Source organism: Callithrix jacchus, chromosome 14 (assembly GCF_049354715.1).
Source record: "Callithrix jacchus isolate 240 chromosome 14, calJac240_pri, whole genome shotgun sequence".
NCBI classification, from domain to species: Eukaryota; Metazoa; Chordata; class Mammalia; order Primates; family Cebidae; genus Callithrix; species Callithrix jacchus.
In genome coordinates this window covers 27,117,553-27,143,420 of record NC_133515.1, presented here as the reverse complement: position 1 = coordinate 27,143,420, position 25,868 = coordinate 27,117,553, and the positions used below count along the sequence as shown (strand labels likewise).

General features: G+C 44.1%; 2 protein-coding genes across 6 annotated transcripts in view; one reads left to right on the top strand and one right to left on the bottom strand.

Annotated features, from left to right (window-relative positions):
* Positions 1 to 670, top strand: part of ATOH8 (atonal bHLH transcription factor 8) — a 102,869-nt gene extending 102,199 nt beyond the window's left edge. For all 3 annotated transcript variants that reach the window (XR_008476241.2, XR_013526407.1, XR_013526417.1), the window contains one exon: positions 292 to 670. The gene's annotated coding sequence lies outside the window, so the exon portion shown is untranslated. The remainder of the gene's footprint in view (positions 1 to 291) is intronic.
* ST3GAL5 (ST3 beta-galactoside alpha-2,3-sialyltransferase 5) overlaps positions 1 to 25,868 on the bottom strand; it is a 49,980-nt gene that overhangs the window by 7,006 nt on the left and 17,106 nt on the right. The window contains exons 2-5 of one of the 3 annotated variants that reach the window (XM_078348965.1): positions 15,570 to 15,693; positions 13,385 to 13,496; positions 3,384 to 3,465; positions 680 to 1,023 (exon numbers count right to left, since the gene is read on the bottom strand). In XM_078348965.1, coding sequence (XP_078205091.1) covers positions 680 to 957 — 278 coding nt within the window. In that variant the 5' untranslated portion in view covers positions 958 to 1,023; positions 3,384 to 3,465; positions 13,385 to 13,496; positions 15,570 to 15,693. The remainder of the gene's footprint in view (positions 1 to 679; positions 1,024 to 3,383; positions 3,466 to 13,384; positions 13,497 to 15,569; positions 15,694 to 25,868) is intronic. The other 2 variants (XM_002757527.7, XM_035272036.3) reach the window with 2 other exon arrangements.

The following is a 25,868-nucleotide window of genomic DNA, read 5'->3' as shown; positions in this document are numbered from 1 at the left end:
CTTCTCTGTGTGCCTTCCTTGTCTCAGCCAGCACTGCCTTCCAAGACTCACTGGCTCAAGCCCCTTCTCTAGAAACCAGGTCCCTCACCGACTCAAGTCTCCCACTGTGTCCTCTCCTTGCCCCTGCCTGGCAGTCATGGTCCTTTACTGGTTTACTTGAATCTACCCACCTTCCAAACCTCACTTTCTCTGACAAGGTTCTGCCACTGACTACAGCCTGCAGTACGCTCCTTCAACTTAGGGTCAGTATGACTGCTTGGGGCATCCAACCATTTTGTGTTTTTGTTTCAGCTTCTCAAACAGTAAGTCCCTTCATGGCAGGGACTGTGAAGACCTTCCTGCAACCCTCACTGTTCCTGGTGCTGCACTGACCAAGAGCAGTGCACTGAGTTCTAGGAGAGAAAAGTTGGTTTTAAAAGCAATGTACCCCAGTCTGGGCAACTCAGAGAAACCCCATCTCTACTAAAAGTATAAAAAATTAGCTGCAATATGTGTGCCTGTGGTCCTAGCTACTGGAGGGGCTGTGGTGGGGGAATCTCCTGAGCCTGGGAAGTTGAGGCTGCAGTGAGCCGAGATCAAACCACTGTACTCCAGCCTGGATGACAGGAGTGAGACCCTGCCTCAAAAAATAAAATAAAAACAATAAAAATAAGTAAACAAAAAAATAAAAGCAATGTACCTTATCACAACATCGAACTGGTTCAGGGTGTGGCCCAGTTCTAATCCGTGTAGTATTCCTCCGCTTCCAATAACCACACAGCGCCGACAGGTCTTGGCTTTCAAGTGTTCAGGGAGGTCGTGCTCTGGCAACAGTTCCAACAGGGTCTGGACTTTACTGGAGAACTTCCGGAACCCAAAAGGAGGATCGTACTTGGACTCAGCTTCACTCGCTTTGGGGGCCTTCCACACAAAAGGGAGTAAGTCCATGCTATACCTGTGCTCAAATAACAGTGCCATTGACGTCTTGGCAAACTTGGGTCGACATTCCTTCTGCAAGACTTGCTGGGCATATTTCTGTGCTCTCTGGAATGAAATCACAGCAATCTGGGTTATAAAAACTCTCCTGCATTTAAAATGTACTCTTCTAGATGACAATCTGTCCTATGATATCTGAGTAGCTCCCGTGTTGATTACTGTCTTTTAACAAAGAACATTTGCATTTTAGAGTTAAGTTAGGCTTAGAAACTTGAAGAAACAGCCTTGGAGAATCACATGACAAGGAGATAAACACAGCAGGGTATTCATTTCATTGCACAGGCAAAGCAAGAAGGACTCCCACCTGCCACCCCGGCCTAACACAACACTGCTCAAATACATTTGGGGTAAAAAGTGTACTTTGGGGTGTTTAAGACTTCATGTTTCCTAACATTCTGATACATGCTACAACATGGTTACACTTTGAGGACACTGTGCTAAGCAAAGGCAGTCACAAAGAGACAAATATGATATGACCTGACCTATATGAGGTATCTAAAGTAGTCATACTCATAAAAACAGGAAAGAATAGTGGTTCCCAGGGTCGAGGAGAGAGGGAAAGGGAAGCTATTTAATGAGTACAGAGTTTTGGTTTTACAAGATGAAAGTGTTCTAGAAATTTGTTTCATAAGAGTGTAAATATGCTTAGCACTGCCAAATTGTACATTTAAAAATAATTATGATGGTAAATTTTATGTTTGTTTGTTTTTTTTTTTACCATGATTAAAAAAAAGGTTTCACATATCAGGTTCTCATTTAGCAGGATGACGAACAGGCTTATTTATCAGTTGAGGTACAGAGCTTCACACAGCCTAGAACGCAAATCACCTTAAATACAATCAGGGAACAATGTCCCCTTAATATAGAAATTGCATTGGTTTCAAAGCATTTTCCCAGTCTGCATTTTCATATACATTTTAATGTTTTGTCTCAGCCAGGAGCTGCTGCTAAATCCCAAGTTCATTAGCCCAGCTGAAAGCAACAAACCTCAGAGGAAAGGCAGGTGTGGTGGTTTACACCTATAATCTCAGGACTTTGGGAGGTCAAGGTGAGAGGATCACTTGAGCCCAGGGGTTCGAGGCCAGCCTAGGCAACAGAGTGAGATCCCATCTCTACCAAAAAATTTTTAAAAATAGGCCAGGTGCGGTGGTATGCACCTGTGGCCCCAGCTACATGGGAGTCTGAGGCATGAGTATCAAGTGATCCTCGACCTGGGATGTTGAGGCTTCAGTGAGTCATGATTGTGCCACTGTACTCCAGCCTGGGTGACAGACGGAGATGCTGTCTCAGAAAAAAAGAAGAAAAAAAAAAACCCAAACACAACTTTGGGGGAATATGGTACATGTGTCCATTCACCCCAGTCTTCCTCTTGGCTCAGCTGGACAAATGCTTCTCAGAACCCCTGTCAGGTAGTTCTCCCTAACCTTTGTGCTTTTTTGTCCTTGTCTCCATATTTAGCAGCCTTGGCCCTGAGTTACCACTCCTATTCACTACCTTCTTGCAGGCAGAAGGTGTGTGTGTGAGATCCTATATTTACTGGGATATTTATTATTAGGAATTTAACATATCTTTTCAACTTTGTCAGTATCATTATGAGGATTATTACTGTGGTATAGGTTTAAATGTTTGCCCCCACCTCTGTTTTTCCTCAAGGCCTTGTTATTTTTATTTTGTAATTTTTGCTTAATACATTTTTTTAAGGAATGCATCCATCCTATTATGGCAGAAACATTTAATATATTATAGCTTTGCCAAGTTGTTGGCACCCATGATATCACTGTCTACATCCCAAGGATCTGGCCCAATTTCTGAAAAAGGAACTGATATTTTTGGAGCCTGGGACATTCAGAAATGCTGCTACAGACACCACGCATAACCACTGCCTCCGTTTACCCTCATGACACTATGGCACCTTAAAAGACAGTCATTAGTATTTTCACTTTATAAGAGGTCTGAGCTAGCACAGCAATCTGGGCTGAGTCCTTCCCTGGCTCCTAAAACAGCTTCTTCCGAAAGAAATCAGCATACACAAACACCACAACTGAGAAGAAACGTTTAAATACGAATTGGCATCTTCACGAGGAATCCATGGGAAAGCCAAGCAAGGAATCTGCCATGACCCTGAGCCCCTGAGCCAGCAAATGGAGGGGCTCATTTCTGACCAGTCCTCCAGCAGGCGATGCTCTGGTGCTTAATGCCAAGCTGGTGGAGGCAGGACACACAGAGCAGCTATCCACACTGCACATTCATCTCTAAACCTTAGGCCTGAAGGTCATGAATGGCAATTTTTAGAGACCTAAAGGTCTAATCCTCCACTGAGAATCATATCCTAAGCGTATGGTTTTACAAATCTCCTAGGACAGAAAGTAACATCTGAGAAGTGGCAAGAGGGACCTGGAGAAGCTCACCGATAGTCACAGGATTAGAAAGAGGTGCGTGAGCGAGCTGCACGCTGGCGGGGCCGCCAGGTCTCCTCTTCAGAAGCTTCATCTAGAAAGGAGTAAAATTTCATTCCATTTCCATTCTCACCAAGAGGTCAATTTCAGGCTTCGAACTTAATTTTCTATACTGTGGGCAGGGCACATTTCTCGTAGTCACATTCTGACTGTGACCCCTCCTTGCGCCTAACTCACAGCGGATGCGGCAAGTAAATCCTGAGTGGGTGTTTTACATGCCGCCGGCAACAGCTTAAAGCCACAGCAGTTCCTCATCCTCTTGTGTTTCAGCTCATTTAACGACTCTCCACTGCCTGCCTGGAGACAGGGCTTTCTTTGTAGAGAGCTCAACTGAACTCCATCTCATAGCCACTCAGAACACAAGGACCACACAGGCCATGTCCTCCACTCTGTATGGTTTCTGTTCTTGCTTCAATGGCACACAACCATATATCATTGTCTTGGGAGCTTCCTCAGAGCTTGTCCCACATCTTTAAATGAGTTGAACCGACACTTGTCTCAGCTGCTCTCCTCCCTCTCCACTGCTTGCCTGTGGCTTACAGCTCGGGAAGAAAATGCCTCAAGGGGAGTGCCCCACCTTCAGGAGCTTCGAGGAAGAGGAGGCAGTATGACTAGGCCGTCTCCCCTGCAGGCGGCGCCAGTGCTCCCAGGAAGGCCTCAGGCAGCTGAGGCCCAGATGGCATTCATCCAGATGAGGCTCCCTGGGAAACCAGGAGCTGGTGACTTTCTCGTAAAATACACGAACTCCCACTCTTCTCAAATCCAGGGACAAAAACAAAGGTTTCAGTTTTTAACATCTTCTGGGCTGAGCTTGCAGGTTGCCCACGATTAAGACTAAGTAGATAATATGGTAGTGCCAATTGTTAATGCTGTGGCAATGTGTCAGGAAAAACATCATGTGAAATTCACAGAAGGGTATTAAAAAGAGCAATTTTCCTCAGCAAAATCCCCACTTTCATTTCCACTCTGAAATTTTGAGGAAAACCCTTCTCAGAAATACAAGCAGCATAATTCACAGTAAAAGTTAATGTTCTGTCGCGCTTATTATTTTTTTTAAAAAAAATCCAGAACAGGGTAGACGACTCGGATTGAAAGAAAACTCATGTCTGGAGTTAAGGAGATGTGGGATCATGTGATCTGGAGGCATCAGTTAGTTCCCTGTAGAGCTTTCATTTCCCACACCTGTAAACTCTGGTGCTGGTCTCTTCCTCCCAGGTTGCTCTGATGCCCAAAGCATTTTGCCCAGAGCATGGCATGTGTGGAGACTTGTATATCACACGAGGACAGTAACTGAGGTTCAAGTTATTGGTATATTTTACTCACATTTAAGTTATAACTTTTACCCAGTTAAAAGCAGAAAAAAAATTAAATAAAGTCACAGAAAGAACACTACAGTATAAACTCAACCAGGTGGTGGTAGCCTGGGGCTGAGGGATGAGGGTGGGGACTGACTGCAGAGGGGCTCCAGGGAACTCGCGTGGGCCATGGGAATGTGCTAAAGCGAGACTGTGGTAACAGAGGTGTGGCTGCATACATTTATTAATACTTATCAAACAATAGTCTTCAAAGGAGTGAATCTTACGTAGATTTCATCCTATCAAGTGTTAGAAAAAAAATAATCAGGAGATCTGGAGGCTGGACTCGGTTCTAAATTGATTTAACTAGCAGTATCATCTTGGCTAAAGCTTTTCTTCCTAGGTAGAGGCTTCAGTTTTCTTACCTCTAAGACATCCCAGGAAGGCCTGGAAAGGGGGAAACAGCACTAAGGAGAGAAAGGACTCGGTTTGGAGGTGCTGGTGCCTGGGCTCACTGCATGCCTCAGCAGGGAGGGCCCTGCTTCCTTTAAAGGTACGGTGTAGGTCTGCAGAGTCTAAGAGAAGACGATGAGGAAGTGGCTGAGTCCATTTGGCCGTAATTAACTGCACGCAATGCCGTCCACAGGGTGATAAGTGGCCTTTAGCTCTCAGTGAGGAGAGAGGGCCAAGTTCAAAATGCTGCTACACACAGCCCAAACTGAAAGGGACATCAACATGCCCTCATCTCTCCTCAAACTCCTTTTAAGTGCAATTTCACATCTGAACCACACTGCTTAACAACGGGCACATTAAGGGACATATTTAAATAGAAAATACAAAACCCACAACTGCCACGGCCACACTTCCTCTGCTGCAGTAATGCAGGCCGGGACCAGTGCCACCAGACAATGCTAACGTCTAGCAGGGCTGGCAGGGTCCCACTCATGCTGTGAGTTGCTAAGTGGAACCAAGAGAGCTAATGGGGCCCCACCCTTACAGCTCTGAGACCTTCTTCTGCCAATCTACATCCATGAGAATTCAAATTTGTCCAGATCAAATCTCCATTGACTGCCTGGTTTTCTTCGTAGAGAGCTCACACCAAACTCCATCTCACAGCCACTCAGAACACGAGGGCCACATTGGCCACGTCCTCCACTCTGTTCTTGCTTCAACAGCACACAACCAGATATATTAAGGAGCTGCTTTGTGCTTAGTGTAGCATTCAAGGCCTTCCACTAGCTAGCCCTGTCTCATTTTCCGTCCCATATCCTGTGATCCCTCCACCCCAAATCCTCCGTGATAGGCAACTCTTGCTGTTCCTCTCATGTGCAAAGCCTTCTGAGAGCTGCACTTCTGCACAAACCACCTTTTCTGCATGGAAGGAAGCAGGACATCCTGTCAGGACCATTTTGAAAAGTGGAGCATTTTAACAAGGTCAGAAATGTTAAAAGCTACTTTAAAAAAAATTCTCTAGCAACGGAATAAGACACCCTCAGTTCCACCATAGTTATAGCAGGCTTTCACTTTGTATTTTACTAATTTCAAACTCATGGAGTTTTACAAACATGTTTGACTACATAACTGGCCCCATTTCTTCCTCTTTCCCTATGAAAAATTATAAGGGAGTTTCCCCTTTGTTTCTGTATTACTTGAATTTTTGGTGTTTTTTAAATAATTGAAAAAAGTAACCTTTTAGAAATCACTCAGCACTGGGGTGACATGGTAGATGGATACTGTGGGCTGCTGCTAGGTTTTGCTTAGGTGGCTTTGGCTCCTTCTCCAGGCAGGTGTGGGACCAGGGAGGACGACTTCCCCATTAGAGGTCCTCCCACCCCCCTTGTCAGTGATTGGTCAGGAATCCTCACTGAAGTCCATCAAGGCAGGGCACTGGCATCTGTGAAGGCTGCTATTGGTCCAGCCATGAACTGAGGTCTAAAAATTGGCCCAGTAGCCTAATGAAAGGACTTACATGCCATGGTTCAGGGAGAAGAAGCAGGGAGTGGGTGCTGGTGTTTTCCCTGTCTACCAGTGGATGTTTAGGGTTGAACGGAATTATCGGCCCCGTTCGCTGCTCACATTAAAACCGAGGTGCATTCTTGAATATACTCAAAGAATTACATGTTAGAGCTGGATTTTCTGTACAGTCTAGAGTTCATAGATAATGGAAGATTGCTCTGTGATTCAAGTGCTATCTCTCCCTCCCCCCGAAGTCTAATATACATAAGTGCCTATCAACTAATGTAAAACGTTAAGCATGCAACCCCTGTCTCCCAAGAGCTGGCCTAGAAGACAAGTGGGGAGGATGAACAGCTGAAATCCTACAACGATAAACATCAGGGGCTCGAAGGGGCTCTTCTCACACACAGAGAGGGATGATCAGGGTTAGCCTCTTAGAAGGGGCAACCCCAAGCTGAGATTTGACTTAAAATATGAGTAACAGAAAGGTGAAGGGCAGGGAAAGGCTCAAGACAGCAAAGAAAGGAAGAATGCAGCAAACAGAGGAAAGTTCTTTTCAACAAATGGTGCTGGAATGATTGGAGAACGACATGCAAAAGAATGACCCTGGACCCTGACCTTACACTGATAAGGTTTGGCTCTGTGTCCCCGCCCGAATCTCATCTTGTAATTCCCACGTGTTGTGGGAGAGACCCAGTGGTAGATGACTGAACCATGGGGCGGGTCTTTCCCATGCTCTTCGTGTGATAGTGAATGGGTCTCATGAGATCTGATGGTTTTAAAAATGGGAGTTTCCCCACACAGTTTCTCTCTTTTACTGGCTGCTATTTATGTAAGACGTGACTTGCTCCTCCTTGCCTTCCACTATGATTGTGAGGCTTCCCCTGCCATGTGGAGTTGTAAGTGCAATTAAACCTCTTTTGTAAATTGCCTAGTCTCAGGTATGTCTTTATAGGTAGCGAAAATGGATTAATACACCATATGCAAAAGTTAATGCAAAATGAATCAAAGACCTAAATGTAAGAGGGAATACGTTATAAACATTTGAGAAGAAAACTTAGGACTAAGCAATGGTTTCTTAGATATGACACCAAAAGCACAAATGACCAAAGGAAAAATAGGTAAATTGGGTTTCATCAACATTAAAGACTTTTGTGCTAAAATGTTAATATCAAGAAAGTGAAAAGACAACTTAGAGGGTGGAGAAAATACTTGAAAATCACATACCAGACATAGGGGACTGGTATCCAGAAAACAGAACTCTTACAATTCAAGAATAAAGAGTCAAATAACCCAATTAAAAATGGGAAAGGGATCTGAACAGACATTCCTCCAAAGAAGACATACAGATGCTCAATGAGCACATGGAAAAGATGCTCAGCATCATTCGCTATCAATGATAGGGAACAACAAATCAAAAACACAATGAGATATTACATAACATCTTTCAGGACAGCAGTAGTAAAAAAGGAAAGACAATAACAAATGTTGATGAAGATGTGGAGAAACTGAAACTCTGGTACATTACTCACAAGAATGTAAAATGATGCATCCATTTCAAAAAAAGCTTGGCAGATCCTCAAAAAGCAAAACACAGTTACCATCTGGCCCAGAACTGTATTCCTAGTATATACATAAAAGAACTGAAAACAGGTACACAAACATATACACACATTCACAGCAACATTATTCATAATAAGCAAAAGTGGAGACAACCCAAATGTCCTGATGAATGGATAAATAAAATGCAATATCCATACAATGAGATATCCAGAAATAATAAAGTACTGATACATGCTACAACATGGGTGTACACTGAAACTTTATTCTAAGTGAAAGAATCCAGTCACAAGAGACCATGAAATGGATGACTCCATTTATATGAAATGTCCATAACAGGCTAATCTATAGAGAAAGAAAGTAGATTCGTGGTTGCCTAGAACTCATGGGAGGGGGAAATAGGGAGTGACTGCTAATGGATATGGAGTTTCTTTTAAAAACCTTCTAAACTTGCATCATGGTGATGGTTGCACAATTCTGTAAACCACTAAAACCATAGTGTATTGCACAAAACCACTGCCCTGTATCCCTTTCTCTTTCTTAGTGTCTTATTCTGTTCTGTTGTATGGGCTGGAGTGCAGTGGCATGATAATAGCTCACTGTAACCTCAAACTCCCGGCTCAAGCAATCCTTCCATCTTAGTCTCTGGAGTAGCTAGGACTACAGTTGAGAATCACCATACAAAGCTAATGTTTTTATTTTTAGTAGAGATGTTGTCTTGGTATGTTGCCCAGGCTTGTCTCAAACTCCTGGCCTCAAGTGATCCTCCCACTTCAGCCTCCAAAAATCTGGGATTACAGACAGGAGCCACCATGACTGGCTGAACTGTATGCTTTAAATGGGTGAACTATATGGTGTGTTAATTATACCTCAATAAAAATGTTTTGAGGGCAGAGCATGGTGGCTCATGCCTATAATCCCAGCAATTTGGGAGGCCAAGACAGGAGGATCACTTGAGTCACTTGAGTCCAGGTGTTTGAGACCAGCCTGGGAAACAGAGTAAGACCCTGTCTCTACCAAAAAAAAAAAATATATATATATATGGCAGGTATGGTGGTGCATGCTATAGTCCTAGCTACTCAGGAGGCTGAGGAGGGAGGACTGCTTGAGACTGGTTGAGGCTGCAGTGAGCAATGATTAGGCCACTGCACTTCAGCCTGGATGACAGTGAGGCCCTATTGAAAAGAAAAGAGAAGAAAAGGAAAAGGGTGTGGTGGCTCACACCTGTAATCCAAGCACTTTGAGAGGCTGAGGTGGGCAGATCACCTGAGGTCAGAGGTTCGAGACCAGCCTGAGCAACATGGCGAAACCCCATCTCCACTAAAAATGCAAAAATTAGCTATGCATGATGGCGCATGCCTGTAATCCCAGCTACTTGGGAGGCTAAGGAAGGAGAATTGCTTGAACCAAGGAGGCGAAGGTTGCAGTGAGCTGAGATTGTGCCACTGCACTCCAGCCTGGGTGACAGAGTGAGACTCTGTCTCAAAAAAAAAAAAAAAAATTGAGAGAGAAAAGGAAAGAAGAGTTTCACCCAAGGACCTGTGAGGGGCTGAGTATGCCTAAAGTATATAGTGCTGGGACAATGAGGTGAGACAAAGAGGCTGGAGAGATCAGTAGGAACCAAGTCATGAATGGTCTCATGGGCAGACTAAGGAGTCTGGATATTTTCCTGAAGGTAATGGAGAGGCACCAAAGAGTTTTAAGGAGGGAAGCAACACATTAGATTCAAATTGTAGAATACAACTACTCCAGCCACAGTGGGGCAAGCCTGGATGCAGGAAGGCAGGTGGGAGACATACAACCAGGGCAGTGGGAAGAGCAGGGGACTCTAAAGGCAGCCCTGGCTCACTATGCCTTTCCTTGGAATGCCAGGAACCATATATTTTTACAGACACAGTCCCTACTCTCAAGTTACTTATACTTTAGATGGCAGGAAGAGAGGCTCACATGAATTAGGATAATACCGATGGAATCCGGCAAGCTTCAGAGGAGCTTGGAAATACCGGTGAGGTTCAGTCTGAAAGTCACTGAGCTGGGGACTGGCAGGGCTGCATGCAGGTGTTCTTTGAGAGTCTTCCTGTCGAGACAACTCTACCCAGAATTCAGAACAGGCAAAGCCCCAGGTTATGAAACCAGCCTCCATTTTTCCAGTCAGACACTGGCAAATTGCAGAGAACCACAGTATCTCAGACCTGGTAGGGATCAGAAAGACCCCTGAGCCCCTCCCTGTCTGATGTCTGAATTCTACCTACAGGACCTCTGGCTTTTGTTTTGTTTTGTTTTTTTTGAGAAGGAGTTTCACTCTTGTCGCTTAGGCTGGAGTGCAGTGGTGCCATAGCAGCTCACCGCAACCTCCCCCTCCCAGGTTCAAGTGATTCTCCTGCCTTAGCCTCCTGAAGAGCTGAGATTACAGGCGCCTGCCACCACACCTGGCTAAGTTTTGTATTTTTAGTAGAGATGGGGTTTCACCATGTTGGCCAGGCTGGTCTCGAACTCCTGATCTCAGGTGATCTGCCCACCTCGGCCTCCCAAAGTGCTGAGATTACAGGCATGAGCCACCACGCCCGGCCAGACCCCTGGCTTTCTTAAAGACCTCCAGAGTCACCACAAAGGTGGTCCATTCATCCCATCTTTGGATGCCTAGGGCTGTCAAACCTTTCTCCTTTGAGCTTGGCTGCCATCCCCTGATACAGAGCTCTGCCATTAAGGCCACCTGGACAGGCCCATCCTTCCACAGCCTGAACCTTTGGCTCACTGACACTGGCCACCACATGCCCTGCACCAGGTCTTCTCTACTTAAAGCTACACCGATGTTTCTATCCCTTCCATGATTCCTCTGGGAGGTGATCTTGAGTTTCTACTCTGGTCATTCTCAGAAATCACTAAGATTTCTTGGGGAAGACGTAACAAGTAACAGCCTAACAACCAGAGCACTTGACTGACCACAGCAGAGACAAGCAGACCATGTGGCTTAAATTCAAAATGATCACAGACAGCCGGGACACAGGTTGACACAGATGACCCTGGCTGGACAATATAACTACTAAGTTGACTTCCCCCAAGATATTACTAAAATACACTTTCTCCACCCTGTGCTTGTGGAATAGTATGTTTGGCTCTTGTACAGGAGAGCTCACCTCTCTCCTCAACTGCCTCAGACTTTAGAACAATCACTTTACAGTTGGTCAGATGGTAATGGACAGGAAAAAGAGGATGCAAGAGAAAGTGGAGAAGGGCAGCAAAGAAACAAAGGGAAGAGTTCCCAGCCCAGCAGTAAGCCATACCAAGTGTCATCATGTAAAGACTTTCTCGGGAGACAAAAACAGAGACAGGATGTCTAAAACCTTTATCCAAGAAAGCCAAGAGAGCTGTGAAGGGCCTTGGAATTGTAAAGGACTGGGAGGTTGGTGGGGAGAGAGGCGGGTATGTTTGCAAGGCCAGACAGACCAGGAGGAGAGGGAAACCTGAGCAGAGGGTACTGGAGACATCCCTCTCAACCAAAGCAGATATGTTAAGCTGATGAAATGACATGAGCCAGCAGACACCTGAGGACACCTATGTCAGGAAGGCTGGCCCTGCAACCAGCAAGACCTCCAAGACTCAATAGTTTTGCAGAAGTCAAGCTAAACCTTTACTAATTGAGCTCCTCATTTACTTGTTTATACCTGTCTACACCACGAAAAAATGGGAGGCATTTCAAAGGATGTACAAATTAAAGCAGAAACCTGAATAAAAATTAGGAGCAAGAAAGGAATTTTGTGTATATTATCTTACTCAACTTCTACTTTTCACAGCTGAGAAAACTGGGACTCAAAACAAGTCTCCTGCCTAGGGTTTCACCATTACTAATTGACAGTTAGATTTGAATCGAGGTAAAACATTCCTTTCTGCACCATGATGCTTTTAACTTTGGTCTTCTCTGTGGACACTCCTTACCCAGGCAGAGGGCAGAGTGGTCAGGAGCTCAGACTCTGAAACCACAACACTGACTGCAAGCCCTGGCTTCACCATGCACTGCTGCAGGTGACCCTACATCTTCCTGATCCTCAGTTTCCACAGCTGTGAGATGGGTATGATTGTAAGCACTTAAATCCCCAGAAATGTGATGAGAGTTAAATGAGCTAATATTGCTAATACACTTTTAAAACAGTTCCTGGCACATACAAGCACTAAACTACATTAACTAAACTAGCGAGCTAAACTAGACATGAACTTGGGTGAGCAGCTCAACCCTCCAAGCCATCATCTGTAAGATGGAGATGATCCTATAATATCTCCCAGGCATAATGACTAAATGAGATAATACATAAAAAACATCCATACATGTCAGTTATCATTCCTCTCATGCTACCTTATTTAAAGTTATCTCTTCTTCCATCCTGGGCTAAACGTTATTTGATAATCTAGCCACTCAAATCATTACTGAAATTAGCATTTGATATGTCACTTGATTTGGAAACATAAATGTAAGCTGGAAGAAAAATCTTGCAATGCAATGTGAATTCATTAAAATTAAAAATAAAACACAGGAAGGACAGGTGATATTAATAGAATTTCTGGCCAGGCATGGTGGCTCATGTCTGTAATCCCAGCACTTTGGGAGGCCGAGGTGGGAGGATAGCTTGGGCCTAGTTCAAGATCAGCCTGGGCAGCATGGTAAGACCCCATTTCCACACAAAAAATTAAAAATTAGCCAGGCATGGTGGTGCATGCCTGTGGTCCCAGCCACTGGGGAGGCTAAGACGGCTGTGTTCTTGCCACTGCACTCAACCCTGGGTGCAGAGTGAGACCCTGACTCAAAAAAAAAAAAAAGAGGGAGAAAAGAAAAGAGAATTTCTTTGTTGTTTACTTTAAGAATATGTACGTAGATGGCATCAGGGCAAATGAATTCCACAACAGGAGCCCTAGAGCCTGTTGGGTTGAGCCCACCTCACCCTGCACCCCAGCTGCAGTAAATGGGAGGAGGATACTGTGGAGTAGTTAGTGATATGTTTGGTTTTAGAGTGCTCAGATTAAGTGCCTCCCCCTCGGTGTTCAAACTTTTATTAACGTATATTTGTAACACAGTAGACCAATGATAGTATAGTTTAAGCATATGCTTGGCAATGTTTTCATTTAAACCACACCAGTGGGATATCTAACCTTTACACGGTCAGGGTCCACATAATGCATTTTTTTCATGTCACATTCTTCAGTAGTATAATTTAACTTGAGGATATAAAGGATCCACACTCCAAACACAAGCAATGTACATCTGGAAAAAAATCAATTAGGTATTATGATTTGTCATGTGAGAATCATGAGACATAATGTGAAACTGAAAATGGAATCCTAAATGGGTTTGCCTGCTATGTAGCATAAAACTACAATCTTTAAGTTGATGATGGGGTAAAAGAGAGGGGCCATTTCCTATTTTCCTGACAAGATAAACTGGTCATTTATGAGTCTTTGTTATAAGCAACACAGAAAAAAAATTCTTTGCATGAGCACTGTAACAAAATCTGAATCACAATTTTAAACTTAAAATCAAGTAATAGATTTGAACTATAATTCTTGGTTTCAATCTTTTGTGATTTTAAAATTCCGTCAGTCCTTAAAAAGAAACAGAAACAGTCTATTCATAGTACTTCTAAAGAATTCTACTCAGAAGTGAAGCTGACTGTGAAGTGAGAGAGAACCATTAGTTACCTTTAAGATTACCTAAAAAATATTTGCAAAGATCTGATAAATTCACACTATTGTATAGTTTAATACACACACACACACACACACGACTTGGAGAAAAGAGCTGAGTCTAGTCTTAGTTTTAGAAATCTCGTTTTTAGTGAGCTCTCCAGTGACACAAACTACAAGCTAAAAAGTTTCAACCAAAGTTTAAGAACCACTGCTTTAAACAATTCTGTTCTTGAAAGAACAAATATAAGGAATAATTTAGGAGAAAACAATCCATTTTCTAAAGGAAGGGAAGTTTTTTTGTTTTTTCAAAAAAAAGCATCTAGTGTAACATACTATATGTAATAGATGCAAAATATTTCTTAATATTTGAGGATGAGAATACAATGAAGTGTTGCTGGGAGTGTTTCTAAGACTTTAAAATTCTCATTTAAACAGGCTTCCCACAACAACTTGGACAAGCATCTTAATTCTTCCCTGGGGTTGTGTATAATGATAAGTGAACAGGATGCTATCAGTTTGAATACGAAAGTGGGTTTGGGCAGGGGGCACGGCAGAGTACACACGTACACACACACACACACACACACACATAAACACACACACATATATACACAAGAAACTGGTGACACTGGTTATCTTTAAGTATGGAGGGGAAATGAAGAGTAGGGATGATATGTTTCACTGAGACTCTAATTTAATCTTTGAATTTTCAATCTTGTACACCTAGTATTACCTATTCTCTCCAGCCCCAGAAAAGGTGTTACATTCAGTGCATATACTTCTCTTGTTTTGATTTTTTAAAAAAAAAAGAAAGAAAAGGGTGTGAAGGTGAGCCCAGTGTCTGTGGCACATATCAGACTGTACCTTAATTCCCGGCACAAGTCCACCTCACCCACAGCCTAAGCAGCACAGGGTGCGGGTCTATCCCACCTGCTGCCTTGTGGCCAACGCCCAGCACAATGTCAGGCACATGGTGGACCTCAAAAAATATTGGCTGGTGACTAAAGGGAGGCTGAATGTGATATAAGCCTTATTCTTAGAAATTTCCTTTGCTCCTACACCTCCTAAGTTAGTAAAGTAAGACAGAAGACTAGATTGCAAGGTTGGATTTCTATCTTTAGACATGAAAAAAGGGCAATTTTCAACTGAATTTCACTGGTATATATGTAGGAAAAAACCCTGCCAAGTTCCTCCTTGATTAATTCTACCACTTATTAGGATATAAGGGTGACCTGGGCCAAACACCTGTCATCGTTTTTAGTATTCAATATTTAATAGTATTCAAGTGCCTTCAGGGAAATTTAATTAAGTATATTTTAGATTAACTTACAATAGCTAAGGGAAAAGCCCTCTTTTGTTAAATAAGGGCATGAAGAGCAGTGCACGGTGAGAGTTGCTCTCCTAGGCATCCAGGCCAAGGTATAGAGCCCAAGCAGCTACCGGGCACTATGTGCTTACGGAATCCAGCCAGCTGTACAGGCCCACGCCAGCTGTGCACTCACTCTTTACTCAGATGTGCCTTTGAACGATCCTTTGACCAAGCATGGCTCTCCAACATAAGCCATCTTTAGGGCTGTCACTGAATTTTTCTGCTAGTTCTACACAGATGACCCAAAGCAGGGAGATCTACAGTCCCAGGGGCAGTACTTACTTGAGGATGTCTTTTAACAACAAGCTGGGCCTTCTCATCTTGCTTTGAGCTCGGGTGTACCATTGCAGGGAAGGCCTCGAGCAATCACTTCTCAGTTTCACATAGGTGTACTCACTTGGCATTGCTGTGAAGAGAGGGGAAAGGGCAGTGGGGGCAAAGAGAGGGGAGAGTTAGGAAGATTATGGTTTTCAAAGAGCCTTTAGGTGTTGCATCCATACCATGGAATACTATCCGGCAATTAAGAAGAATGAACTATTGTTACATGCAACTAAGTGGATGAATCTAGAGGGAACCATGCTGAGCTGATACAATATTACATACTGTATGATTCCTAATATTCTTCAAATGACAAAATTATAGAAATGGAGAACAGATTAGTGAGTGTCAGGGGTTGTGGAGGGGGAGGTAGGTGTAGCTATAAAAGGGCAACATGAGGTTGTGGGGATGGAGACGCTCTGCATCTTGACTATCCATGTCAGATTCCAGCTGTGATAGGTACTATAGTTTTGCAGGATGCCCCCAATGGGAGAAAATGAGTAAAGGGTACACAAGATCTCTCTAGATTATGTTTTACAACTGCATGTGAATACAATTACCCTAAACGTTAAAGTTGATTTTTAAAAAAGGGTCATTTTACCTTTTAGAGCTATATACAGAAATATCTACAGATCAAATAGCGACAATGAGATCTGCTTCAAAAACTCAGGAAGGGGATAAGTGGAGGGCAGGGGAGAATAGACAAGACTAACTTTAAGCTGATAATCTATTAAACTAGGAGATGGGTACTAGGGCTCACTACAGAATTCTTCCCACTTCTGTGTATGGTTAAAATATTCTATAATAAAAAAAGTTTAAAAAGAAAGCTACATTAAAAGCAGAAGTGCTACATCAAGAAAAAAGAAAAAGAGAGAATATGGCAATTTTGTAAAACTTTTCTTTAAAACTATGCTCTTAAGTATGCCTGCCTACTTACTCTTTTGAATTAATTTTATTTGTAATTTTTCAAGTTCTAAATAATATTCCAAGGGGTACTGTAGTAGAAATTGGTCTGTCTCCCCCATATTCATTTTCCACAGACTCTCAATAGAGCTCTGGATTTTTAGTGGGGTGTAGCACCTCCCAGAATGAAGATTACATTTCCCAGCCTCCCGTGGAGCTAGGACTCAAGACTAAGCGTTAGCCAATGGGATATGAGCAGAAGCAGCTTATGCAATTCTCAACGTGCATCCCTTGGCATACTCTGGCTTCTCCTTTATCCCTTCTTCCTCCTGACTGAAATATGGACACATGATGTACCACTCTGGACCACACAGAGAGGACATTACTCAAGGATGGTGGAACAACAAGAGGAGCTGCGGTCCTTGGGACAACTCCATAGGGCTGAGAGCTGCCACTCTACTTCTGGACTGGTCTATAACAGAGAAATAAAATTCTGTCTTGTTTAAGGAATTGTTAATTAATAACAAAGTTGGCTGGGCGCAGTGGCTCCTGCCTGTAATCCCAGCACTTTGAAAGGCCGAGGCATGCAGATTACCTGAGGTCAGGAGTTTGAGACCAGCCTGGCCAACATGGTAAAACCCTGTCTCTACTAAAAATACAAAAAATTAGCTGGGCATGGTGGTGGGCGCCTGTAATCCCAGCTACTTAGGAGGCTGAGGCAGGAGAATCATTTGAACCTAGAGGTTGCAGTGAGCCAAGATTATGACATTGCACTCCAGCCTGGGTGACAGGGTGAGACTCTGTCTCAAAAAACAGAAGAAAAAAAAAAAGAAAGAAAAGTTATATCTTAACTAATATAGGCACAGGTTACTATTATAATAAATGCATATATTTAAGAAATAATGTCTTCCCTATATTTAGTTTTTAGTCGGATGGAAGAAGTCATATCTTATTATTCACTTTATTTTTCCCATTAGGATTCTGCCATCTTCTTTGAAAAAAAATCTGTTTATCTTAAACTAAATGGGAATTCAAGTATTTTTTTCTGCTACTGTAAACAATCTCTTCCTTAACTCCAATTCTGTGTAGCAATAATTTTTATCATTACGTATAATTCTATCTAAATGGTTTTAATAAGTGTTGAGGGCCTTATTAATAAACCTTTGCTGAAGAATCTGCTGAATTATTAAATGAGAAGTTAGAACAACTGAGATCCTGCAAGGTTTTCAAATACCACAACTCTGTGGTTACTTCACGTATGGTCAAGCCAAGTGGAACCAGCAGGCCACCTGGGCCTGTGTATATTTAAAATGGAAGTTTCTGAGATGACCAGAAAGGTACTCAGTTCACAGCTAAGTGAACCTCCAGAGAACAAAGAAGTCTGTGGCGAGAGTATGAGAAAGACTCGGGGCCTCCGCCCCCAGGTTGCTCTGTGGCTGAGCCAGACAGTGCTCTGGCTCTTGTTCTATTCTGCCCGTCAGACTACAAGCCCGTAAATACTTCCCAAACTCTCTCTTACCAGTTGGCTTCTCGTAAAGTTGTGATCCTAGGATATGCCGGAGAAACAGTGGGAGACAAGGGGAAAGAAATCATCTTTCTTTTCCCCTGACTTGGTGAAGCTTCAGACAGCAGTAGGAGCAGGTAAGGGAAGGTATCTACATGTGACTCCTGCAGCAGTCATGGGCATGCAGGTTCTTGGGTTTTCAGGCAGGAGAAGTCATGGCATTTCCAGCAACTTTGTAACAAGTACAAGCTTCAGACTAGGGGTGACAATGGCTCTCTAAACACCAAATCCATCTCTCTAACATGGACCTCTTACCTAAGCCCAGAACTGTATACCTAATGACTTGTTTGCTATCTTGAAGTGATTCAAGCAACATTCCTAAACCGAACCTGTATGGGCATTTTCTTCTATTCCTTTCATTATTTGGTTCAGCCATAAGATGAAAACCTGCAGGTCAACCAGACTTTCATTCTCAGTCAATCCCTAGGGCCTGCCAATAATACCTCCTGAATTTCTCTTCTTCACTACACTCCTTTAATAGAAATCACTTACCTGGAACACCCTTATCTCAATTTTGTCCCCTCAAAGCCATCTTTCAAAAATATGTATCTGCCTACTGGCACCCAGCTTATCTCAGATTCTGTGACTCCATGTGACAAACTCGTCTATCACAATGCACGAAGAAGTACTGTTAGAAACCTGGAGGTGCCAAATTGTTGCTTCAGTGCCTTTGCACATGATGTGCCCATCCAACAATGTGCCTGGTGAATTACTTTTCATCCTTAAACCCAGCACCAGCATCAAGCATTTCTTTCTCTCTGAGGTCGTTTTTCAACACCACACCCATCTCTGGGCACGTTCCTATCTCTGTTTGCCACAATGAACTGAATTTTCTTTTGCAGATTCCTGGAGGAATATGCTGCAGCCCGAATTCTGTTCACCTTTGTATCCCTAACACCTAGGACAGAGATTGGCCCACAGCAGCCCCTTAAGAAACATCTCGAATGGAATGAAATGTGCATTACGTGTCTGTAGCCTGTTATCAAACGAGATAAACTTCCAAGAAAAGCATTTTCTCAATATTGGTTAAGGGTAAAACCAAAACTGAATGTTAACAGAAATTATGACGGTAAGAATAAAGCATACAGTCTATTGAAACATCTAAAATGGCCAGGCGTGACAGCTCACGCCTGTAATCCTAGCACTTTGGGAGATTGGGATGGGAGGATCACTTGAGGTCAGGAGTTTGAGACTTGCCTGGGCAACAGAGTGAGACCCTGCCTCTACAAAAAAATAATAATAAATGAAACATCTAAAATGTCGAACAGCAGGAAATTTGTTGGTAAATTACAGCACAAACTATGTAAACACTCTACAGTACTTAAAATCTTGCTACACAGCAGGTCTCTGACCCGCAGCATCAGTGTAACCTGGAAGCAGGTTAGAAATGCAGAGTCTCAGGCCCCACCCCAGCCTTGCTGACTCAGAATCTGCATTTTAATGAGACCCCGGGACATTCTTATGAACACTAAAGTTTGAGAAGCCCTAAGTACTCAGTACTTAAATTTATTGACACTGAAAAACATAGGGAAAAGGCAGTTTTATAAAAATCTAGGCATCTACAGATGTAGTCACCTCTTGGGATATATTTATTTAAGGTATGTGCTCTGTAGTGGGCAGGCATTTGCAAACGTACCCCCAAAGGCCAAGGATGAGGCCGACAAATTCAGTTTCTCAGAAAGAAATGTGATGAACAGAAGCCACGTTCTGGGTGGCTTCGAGACAGGATGATGGCTGCCTGTGCCATTACTCCCCAGACTGAGGGCTTATCCATCCAGGTCTTATATACCACACTGAAGGAATGTGTAGGACATTGACATCCAACCCTCAGGGAAATGCAAGAATCTGACTAAGGGCAGGACTTATGGTATAACGCCAAGATTGTTCTGACCCAAGGGCAAGAATTACAGTAAGTATATGAAAGTAGAAACCTTAGAAGCATTCCTGGGACTGAGGTTAGCCAGAAGTCAGCATGGCTGATTAGCATCCAAGATGGGGTTGCTTTAGCCTCCACAGTATAAGGGTTTGATTTCCCAAGAGTTTCATCAAATCCCTCTACTTCAGCTCAGCAAAGTATTACTTCTTCTGATGTAAAAGGGACCACGTGGATTCCACGTCCCACAGCATCACAAGAGGAGGGCCAAGCTGGGTGAACTGACGTACAACAGACGAACAGCGGAGTGGCCTCTCCATGCTCCCTTGGAGAAGCCAGGGCTTATCAGTTGAAAGTCATGATCACCTTGACACCATCTGCACTGTTTTCATTCATTTATTTTGTTTGCAATGTTCTGTTTGGTGAAAAGGTTGAAATTGAAGGCTGGATTATATGAACGTTGAATCAGGGGCATACTTGGTTAATTGCTGAATAACTGTGTCATAAACTTCAATAGCAATTATACTTTTCTTTTTTGGTTTGAAATGGGGTCTTGCTGTCACACTGGCTGGAGTGTAGTGTGATCACAGCTCACTGTGGCCTCGACCTCCTAGGCTCAGACCATCCTCCCACCTCAGCCTCCTGAGCAGCTGGGACGACAGGCACATACCACCATGCCCAGCTAATTTTTGTAATTTTTTTTTGTATAGACAGGGTTTTGCCATGTTGTCCAGGCTGGTCTCTAACCCCTGGACTCAAGTGATCCACCAGCCCTGGCCTCCTAAAGTGCTGGGATTACAGGTGTGAGCCATTGTGCCCCACTGGCCATTACACTTTTAATCAACAAAAAACAATCAGACTGCAAGGGAAGAGTGTTCATGTAGCCATAGGTAATTTCAGCTGTAGAGGCATCTGGAAGGAAGTACACCTGTCTTCAACACATGTTACAATTGTTTTGTTTTTGTTTTTTTTAGAGATAGGATCTTGCTCTGTCACCAAGGCTACAGTGCAGTGGTATGATAATAACTCACTGCATCCTCAAACTCCTGAGCTCAGGCAATCCTTCCACTTTGGTCTTCTGAGTAGCTGTAGCTATGGGCATGTACCACTGCACCCAGCTATCTCTTTATTTGTAGAGATGGGGTCTATGTTGCCCAAGCCAGTCCCAAACTTCTCGCCTCAAGTGATCCTCCCGCCTCACCTCCCAAACTGCTGGGGTTATGGGCGTGAGCCACCATGCATGGCCTGGTGGTGCAATTCAGTTCATTTCTTTTTTGCATTCCTTTTTTTACTATCTGAATTCCATACATTACCAGTTCCATTTCCGAAAGACTGAAACTATTTTCACTTGGGGGGAAATTTTTAAGCTACGATTGAAATTTCAGCTATGAAAAGATATTTGAAAATCACCCAAACAAAATACTTTTAGGATTCCTTGATCATTTCTTTAGTATGGGATAAAAATGTCCTAAAAATTAAGCATTTAAGACTTAAGAAGAAACGAATCATGATAAACTTCACTAAGAAAGGACCACGTTTGCTGAGCTGGAAAAAGACAGATTTATGGAGATGCAAAATAAAGGTATCCGAACTCAGCAAGTCCAGTTTGCCTCAGGGTTGCTCCCTTTCTGCGGAACCCTCACCGGGCTTCCAAAGAGCTGGTGAGTGAATCTCCGATGGACAAAGCATGATGGAGGCCCCTGCCTTCAGAAGGCTCGCACTCTCACCTGATCTGTTCTGGTACTGCAGCTTCAGCTAGAGATGCAGGGTGTCACAAACACTTCCCCACACTAAAGCCACCCAGCCAATGGTGCACGCTCACACACACGCACACACGGCCTCTGTTCAGTTTAGCAAACGAGACCCTCTCCTTAATTCGATTAACTTACATAATGTGAAGAATGCTTTGGTTAGAATAATAAAACTACAGACATGCCCTACTTAGCAAAATGGCTTATAAGGATATTCCTGTATGCATGCTTTCTTTTCTAACACTAATCGTGAAACACATGGTTCTACATGTTTTTTACTTTTGAATTACACATTTGTCTTGTCTTCCCAACTAGAATGCAGATTCCATGCAAGCAGGAGTCTCTGCTTTGCACACCACTGTCTTCATGGTGCCCAGAATGGGAAGAGGCACATAAAGGCCATCTGTATCTGCTTATTTAATAAATTATGAAGTTATTATGAGGGTTTCGGAGGCGATGGTGGTTACAGGCATTCCTCCAAGGCTTTTTTTGGCAGGTCATCACAAGGCTGGCCTGTCGTCTTTTGTCCTGTGGCTCCCTCCTCGTTCTCTTTTTTCATCTCCTAAGTGTTAGGATCCCCAGGGCTTAACAATTTGATCCTCTTCTCCCTCAGGCTGTTACTGGCAGCCTCCGAATCATGGCTTCACTAACCACCTTTATGCAGAAAAGGCCTGACTTTCAAAATCATATTTTTCTACTCACATGCTAAAATGTAACAGAGTCTTCTTAAAGAGCCTGTATGAAGAAATAATTCTTTTTTCTGCTTTGTAAAATGATAAATAATCGTACACCTTCCTTCTTTGAGATGAGGTTTCGCTCTTGTCGCCCAGGCTGGAGTGCAATGGCACCATCTTGGCTCACTGCAACCTCTGCCTCCCAAGTTCAAGTGATTCTCCTGCCTAAACCACCCAAGTAGCTGGGATTACAGGCACCTGCCGCCATGCCTGGCTAAGTTTTGTATTTTTATTAGAGACAGGGTTTCACCACATTGGCCAGGCTGGTTTGAAACCCCTGACCTCAGGTGTTCCACGCGCCCTGGCCTCCCAACGTGCTGGAATTGTATGCACATGTTTATGGAATACATGTAATATTTGGATACATGAATACAATTTACAATGATCAAATCAGGGTAATTAGGATATCCATCACCTCAACCATTTATCTTTTTTGTTTGTTTGTTTTTGTTTTGAGACAGGGTCTCACTCTTTTGTCCAGGCTAGAGTTCAGTGGGGCAATTATGGCTCATTGCAGCCTTGACCTCCTGGCTCAAGCAATTTTCCCACCGCAGCCTTCCAAGTAGCTAGAATTATAGGTGTGCACCACCATACCCAGCTAATTTAAAAATTTTTAGTAGAGATGAGGTCTCGCTATGCTGCCAAGGCTCATTTATCACTTCTTTGTGTTAGGAATATTTCAACTCTTCTCTTCTAGTTACTCTGAATTACACAATAATTACTGCTAACTATAGGCACCCTACTACACCATCGAACACCAGAACTTATTTCTGTATTTTCAGTAATTCTTAAGGTCCAAAGGGCAAATTTGGGCTTTCAGTCAATTTGTAAGACATTTAACTTATTCAAAATTAAGCATTAACCATTTAAGATAAGAATAGAATAAATGCCACTAAGTAGTACATGATGAATTACCAAACTAACTATAGAGACAATTACTGGTGCATGAGTAAGGCAATGATATTTATTGAGAGGGATAAGCCTACATGTGATCTCACTACATCCTAAAAACACATATATCACTGGATTGCTATCTGCATTTAACCTGCCAGAGGATGCACATGGGTAGACATAGAGCTGAGAACTCTAGCCCACATCTACCCACCTCCATGCTTTTTCAGTAGCAAGGTGGACAGGATGGGGAGGACCTGGAACAACAGGAGGGTATTTGTAATGTCGGGAGGGGGCTGCTCCTTGAAACAGTGAAGTCACACCAGGGCACCAACGGTTATAAACAAAAATCTGAAGTTGGGAAAGCAGTGAATAAACTGACATGGCTGAAGTGGACTGTGTAGGAAGGTAAGCAGACTTCCCAGTTGATCTGGGAAACTATTCTTGAGAATAGCTTATAGGCTAATATGGCCAGCAGAGCGCACCCTGTGGGGTGGGAGGATTCCAAGAGCAGGACTTCCAGCACAGCAGGAGACAAGGAAGCCTAGTCTGCTATATGCTGGGTCACCTGGGGTGACAAGGCAGGATCCTAGGCCCTCCCTGCTGTAGTGTTCAGTCCAGGTACGACGGGAGCCTGAGGCCTACCCTGGTGAGGGGGAAGGAGACAGAGGTCTCCGAGCCAGGACAAAAGCAAGACTGGTGATGAACAGAAGCATGCAGAGACAAACCTTGGTCCCAATCAGAGAAAGAAAGGAGTGGAAGTCAATTTTTGCCCTTGAGTGGAGATGATGAATTTGAAATGATAAATTATCACATGAAAATGTCCAGGAGGCAAGGCAGGCGGATCACCTGAGGTCAGGAGTTCGAGACCAGGCTGGCCAACATGGTGAAATCTCATCTCCACTAAAAATAGAAAACTTAGCCGGGCGTGGTGGCGCATGCTTGTAATCCCAGCTACTTGGGAGGCTGAGGCAGGAGAATCGCTTGAACCTGGGAGGTGGAGGTTGCAGTGAGCTGAGATCATGCCATTGCACTGCAGCCTGGGTGACAGAGTGAAAAGCTCCATCTAAAGAAACAAAAAAAAGTCCAGGAGGCACTTGGGAACACGGACGGGGCCGGCCGGCCTTCCGCAGCAGTTCCAACTGAAGTAGACCCCAAGTCGCCCCTGTGTAGAACATATGAACTGCCCTCTCCCGTGCACCTAGACTGGTACCAGTGACCTACCATCCATGGGGAAGGGAGAAAAGAGCAATTCTAGTCGCCATTGGAGTTTGGTGTTTCAGATGAAGAATTCCACTTGGCAAAGGAGAACAGAAGACAAGGCAGGAAGCCTTACCTCTTAAAGCTGCCTAGGGACCACATGCAACAGCTTCAACTACAGCAGGGCCACAGGGAGCAGCGGAGAGGAGGGAAGACAGAATGAAGGGGCCAAGCAAGTTACACTCCAAGGTGGGGCTGAGGGCTGCAGGCAGGACGAGAGCAGTGTTATGGCCCTGCTGTGGCCACTGAGTGTTGGCTGCTACTAGGACACAGCTGTCTCCTTCTCTGCATATCTGCCTTCCATCCTCAGCCACTGAATGACTGATGTTTAAAGGCTGGCCCCCTCACCTAGAGGTGGGATCACCGTGAGAGCAATTTAAGCCCCCAAGGTCTGGGCTGAGACTGTAGCTTTGCTCAGCTCCTCCTCCTTTCTTCATCCCAGGAGCTCCCTCAGCAAATCAGGAGTCCCTGAACCCTTGTCCCAGGCTCTGCTTCTAGGACAGGCAGCTGGGTCAATGAGGTCAAGGTACAGAAGATCGCGGATGATAAGGAGGGGCCCTGGAGGATTTTATTGAGGAGGAGGATATGAAATGTGGAGAAAATCACGGCGCAGCATCGGGGACAAGGGAGGAGGGAGGATGGTGAGGGGCTACCACCGCGTTCTGGGCAACCCAGGCTCAGCACAGACAGGGCCCTGGATGGATCAGATGAGGCGAGAGTCAAGGGAGAGGATGACTTAGGTCACAGGCAGGACACAGGAGCCCTCTATAGAGAGATGCCATGAAGAGGACAAAACACCATGGAGACACTAAGTTCAGCTTGGCTTTGCGGAGTCCCAAATGCCTGTGGGTCGCCAGGTCGGTAAATCCCAAAGGGAGCTGAGAACCAGGCCTGATGTCCAGAGAGGGACCTGGGCTGGAGCATCAGTCAGGGGTTGCACTTGGCTGTGGGTAACAGAAACCTGGCTGCTGTGGCCTTTAACCAAGAACAGGTTTGTTTTTCTTACACCATAGTAAGTCTGGGGACAAGCAGATCAGGGCTGGCCCAGAGGCTCTGTGACATCAGGATGTCCCCAGGTCCTGGCATCTTCTGCTCTTCCAGCATCAGCACGTGGCCAGCCTCCACCCCATTCAGGCCGGAGGAGTGGGAGACACAGGAAGAGAGGGGCGGCTCCTAGACCAGGCAAAGAGGGAGGGGCAGGAAGGGAGCAGCAGCTCCTAGATCAGTTTATGTGGGAAACTATTCCTGAGACTCCTGACTGGCTTCCATTCACATCTCCTTGAGCAG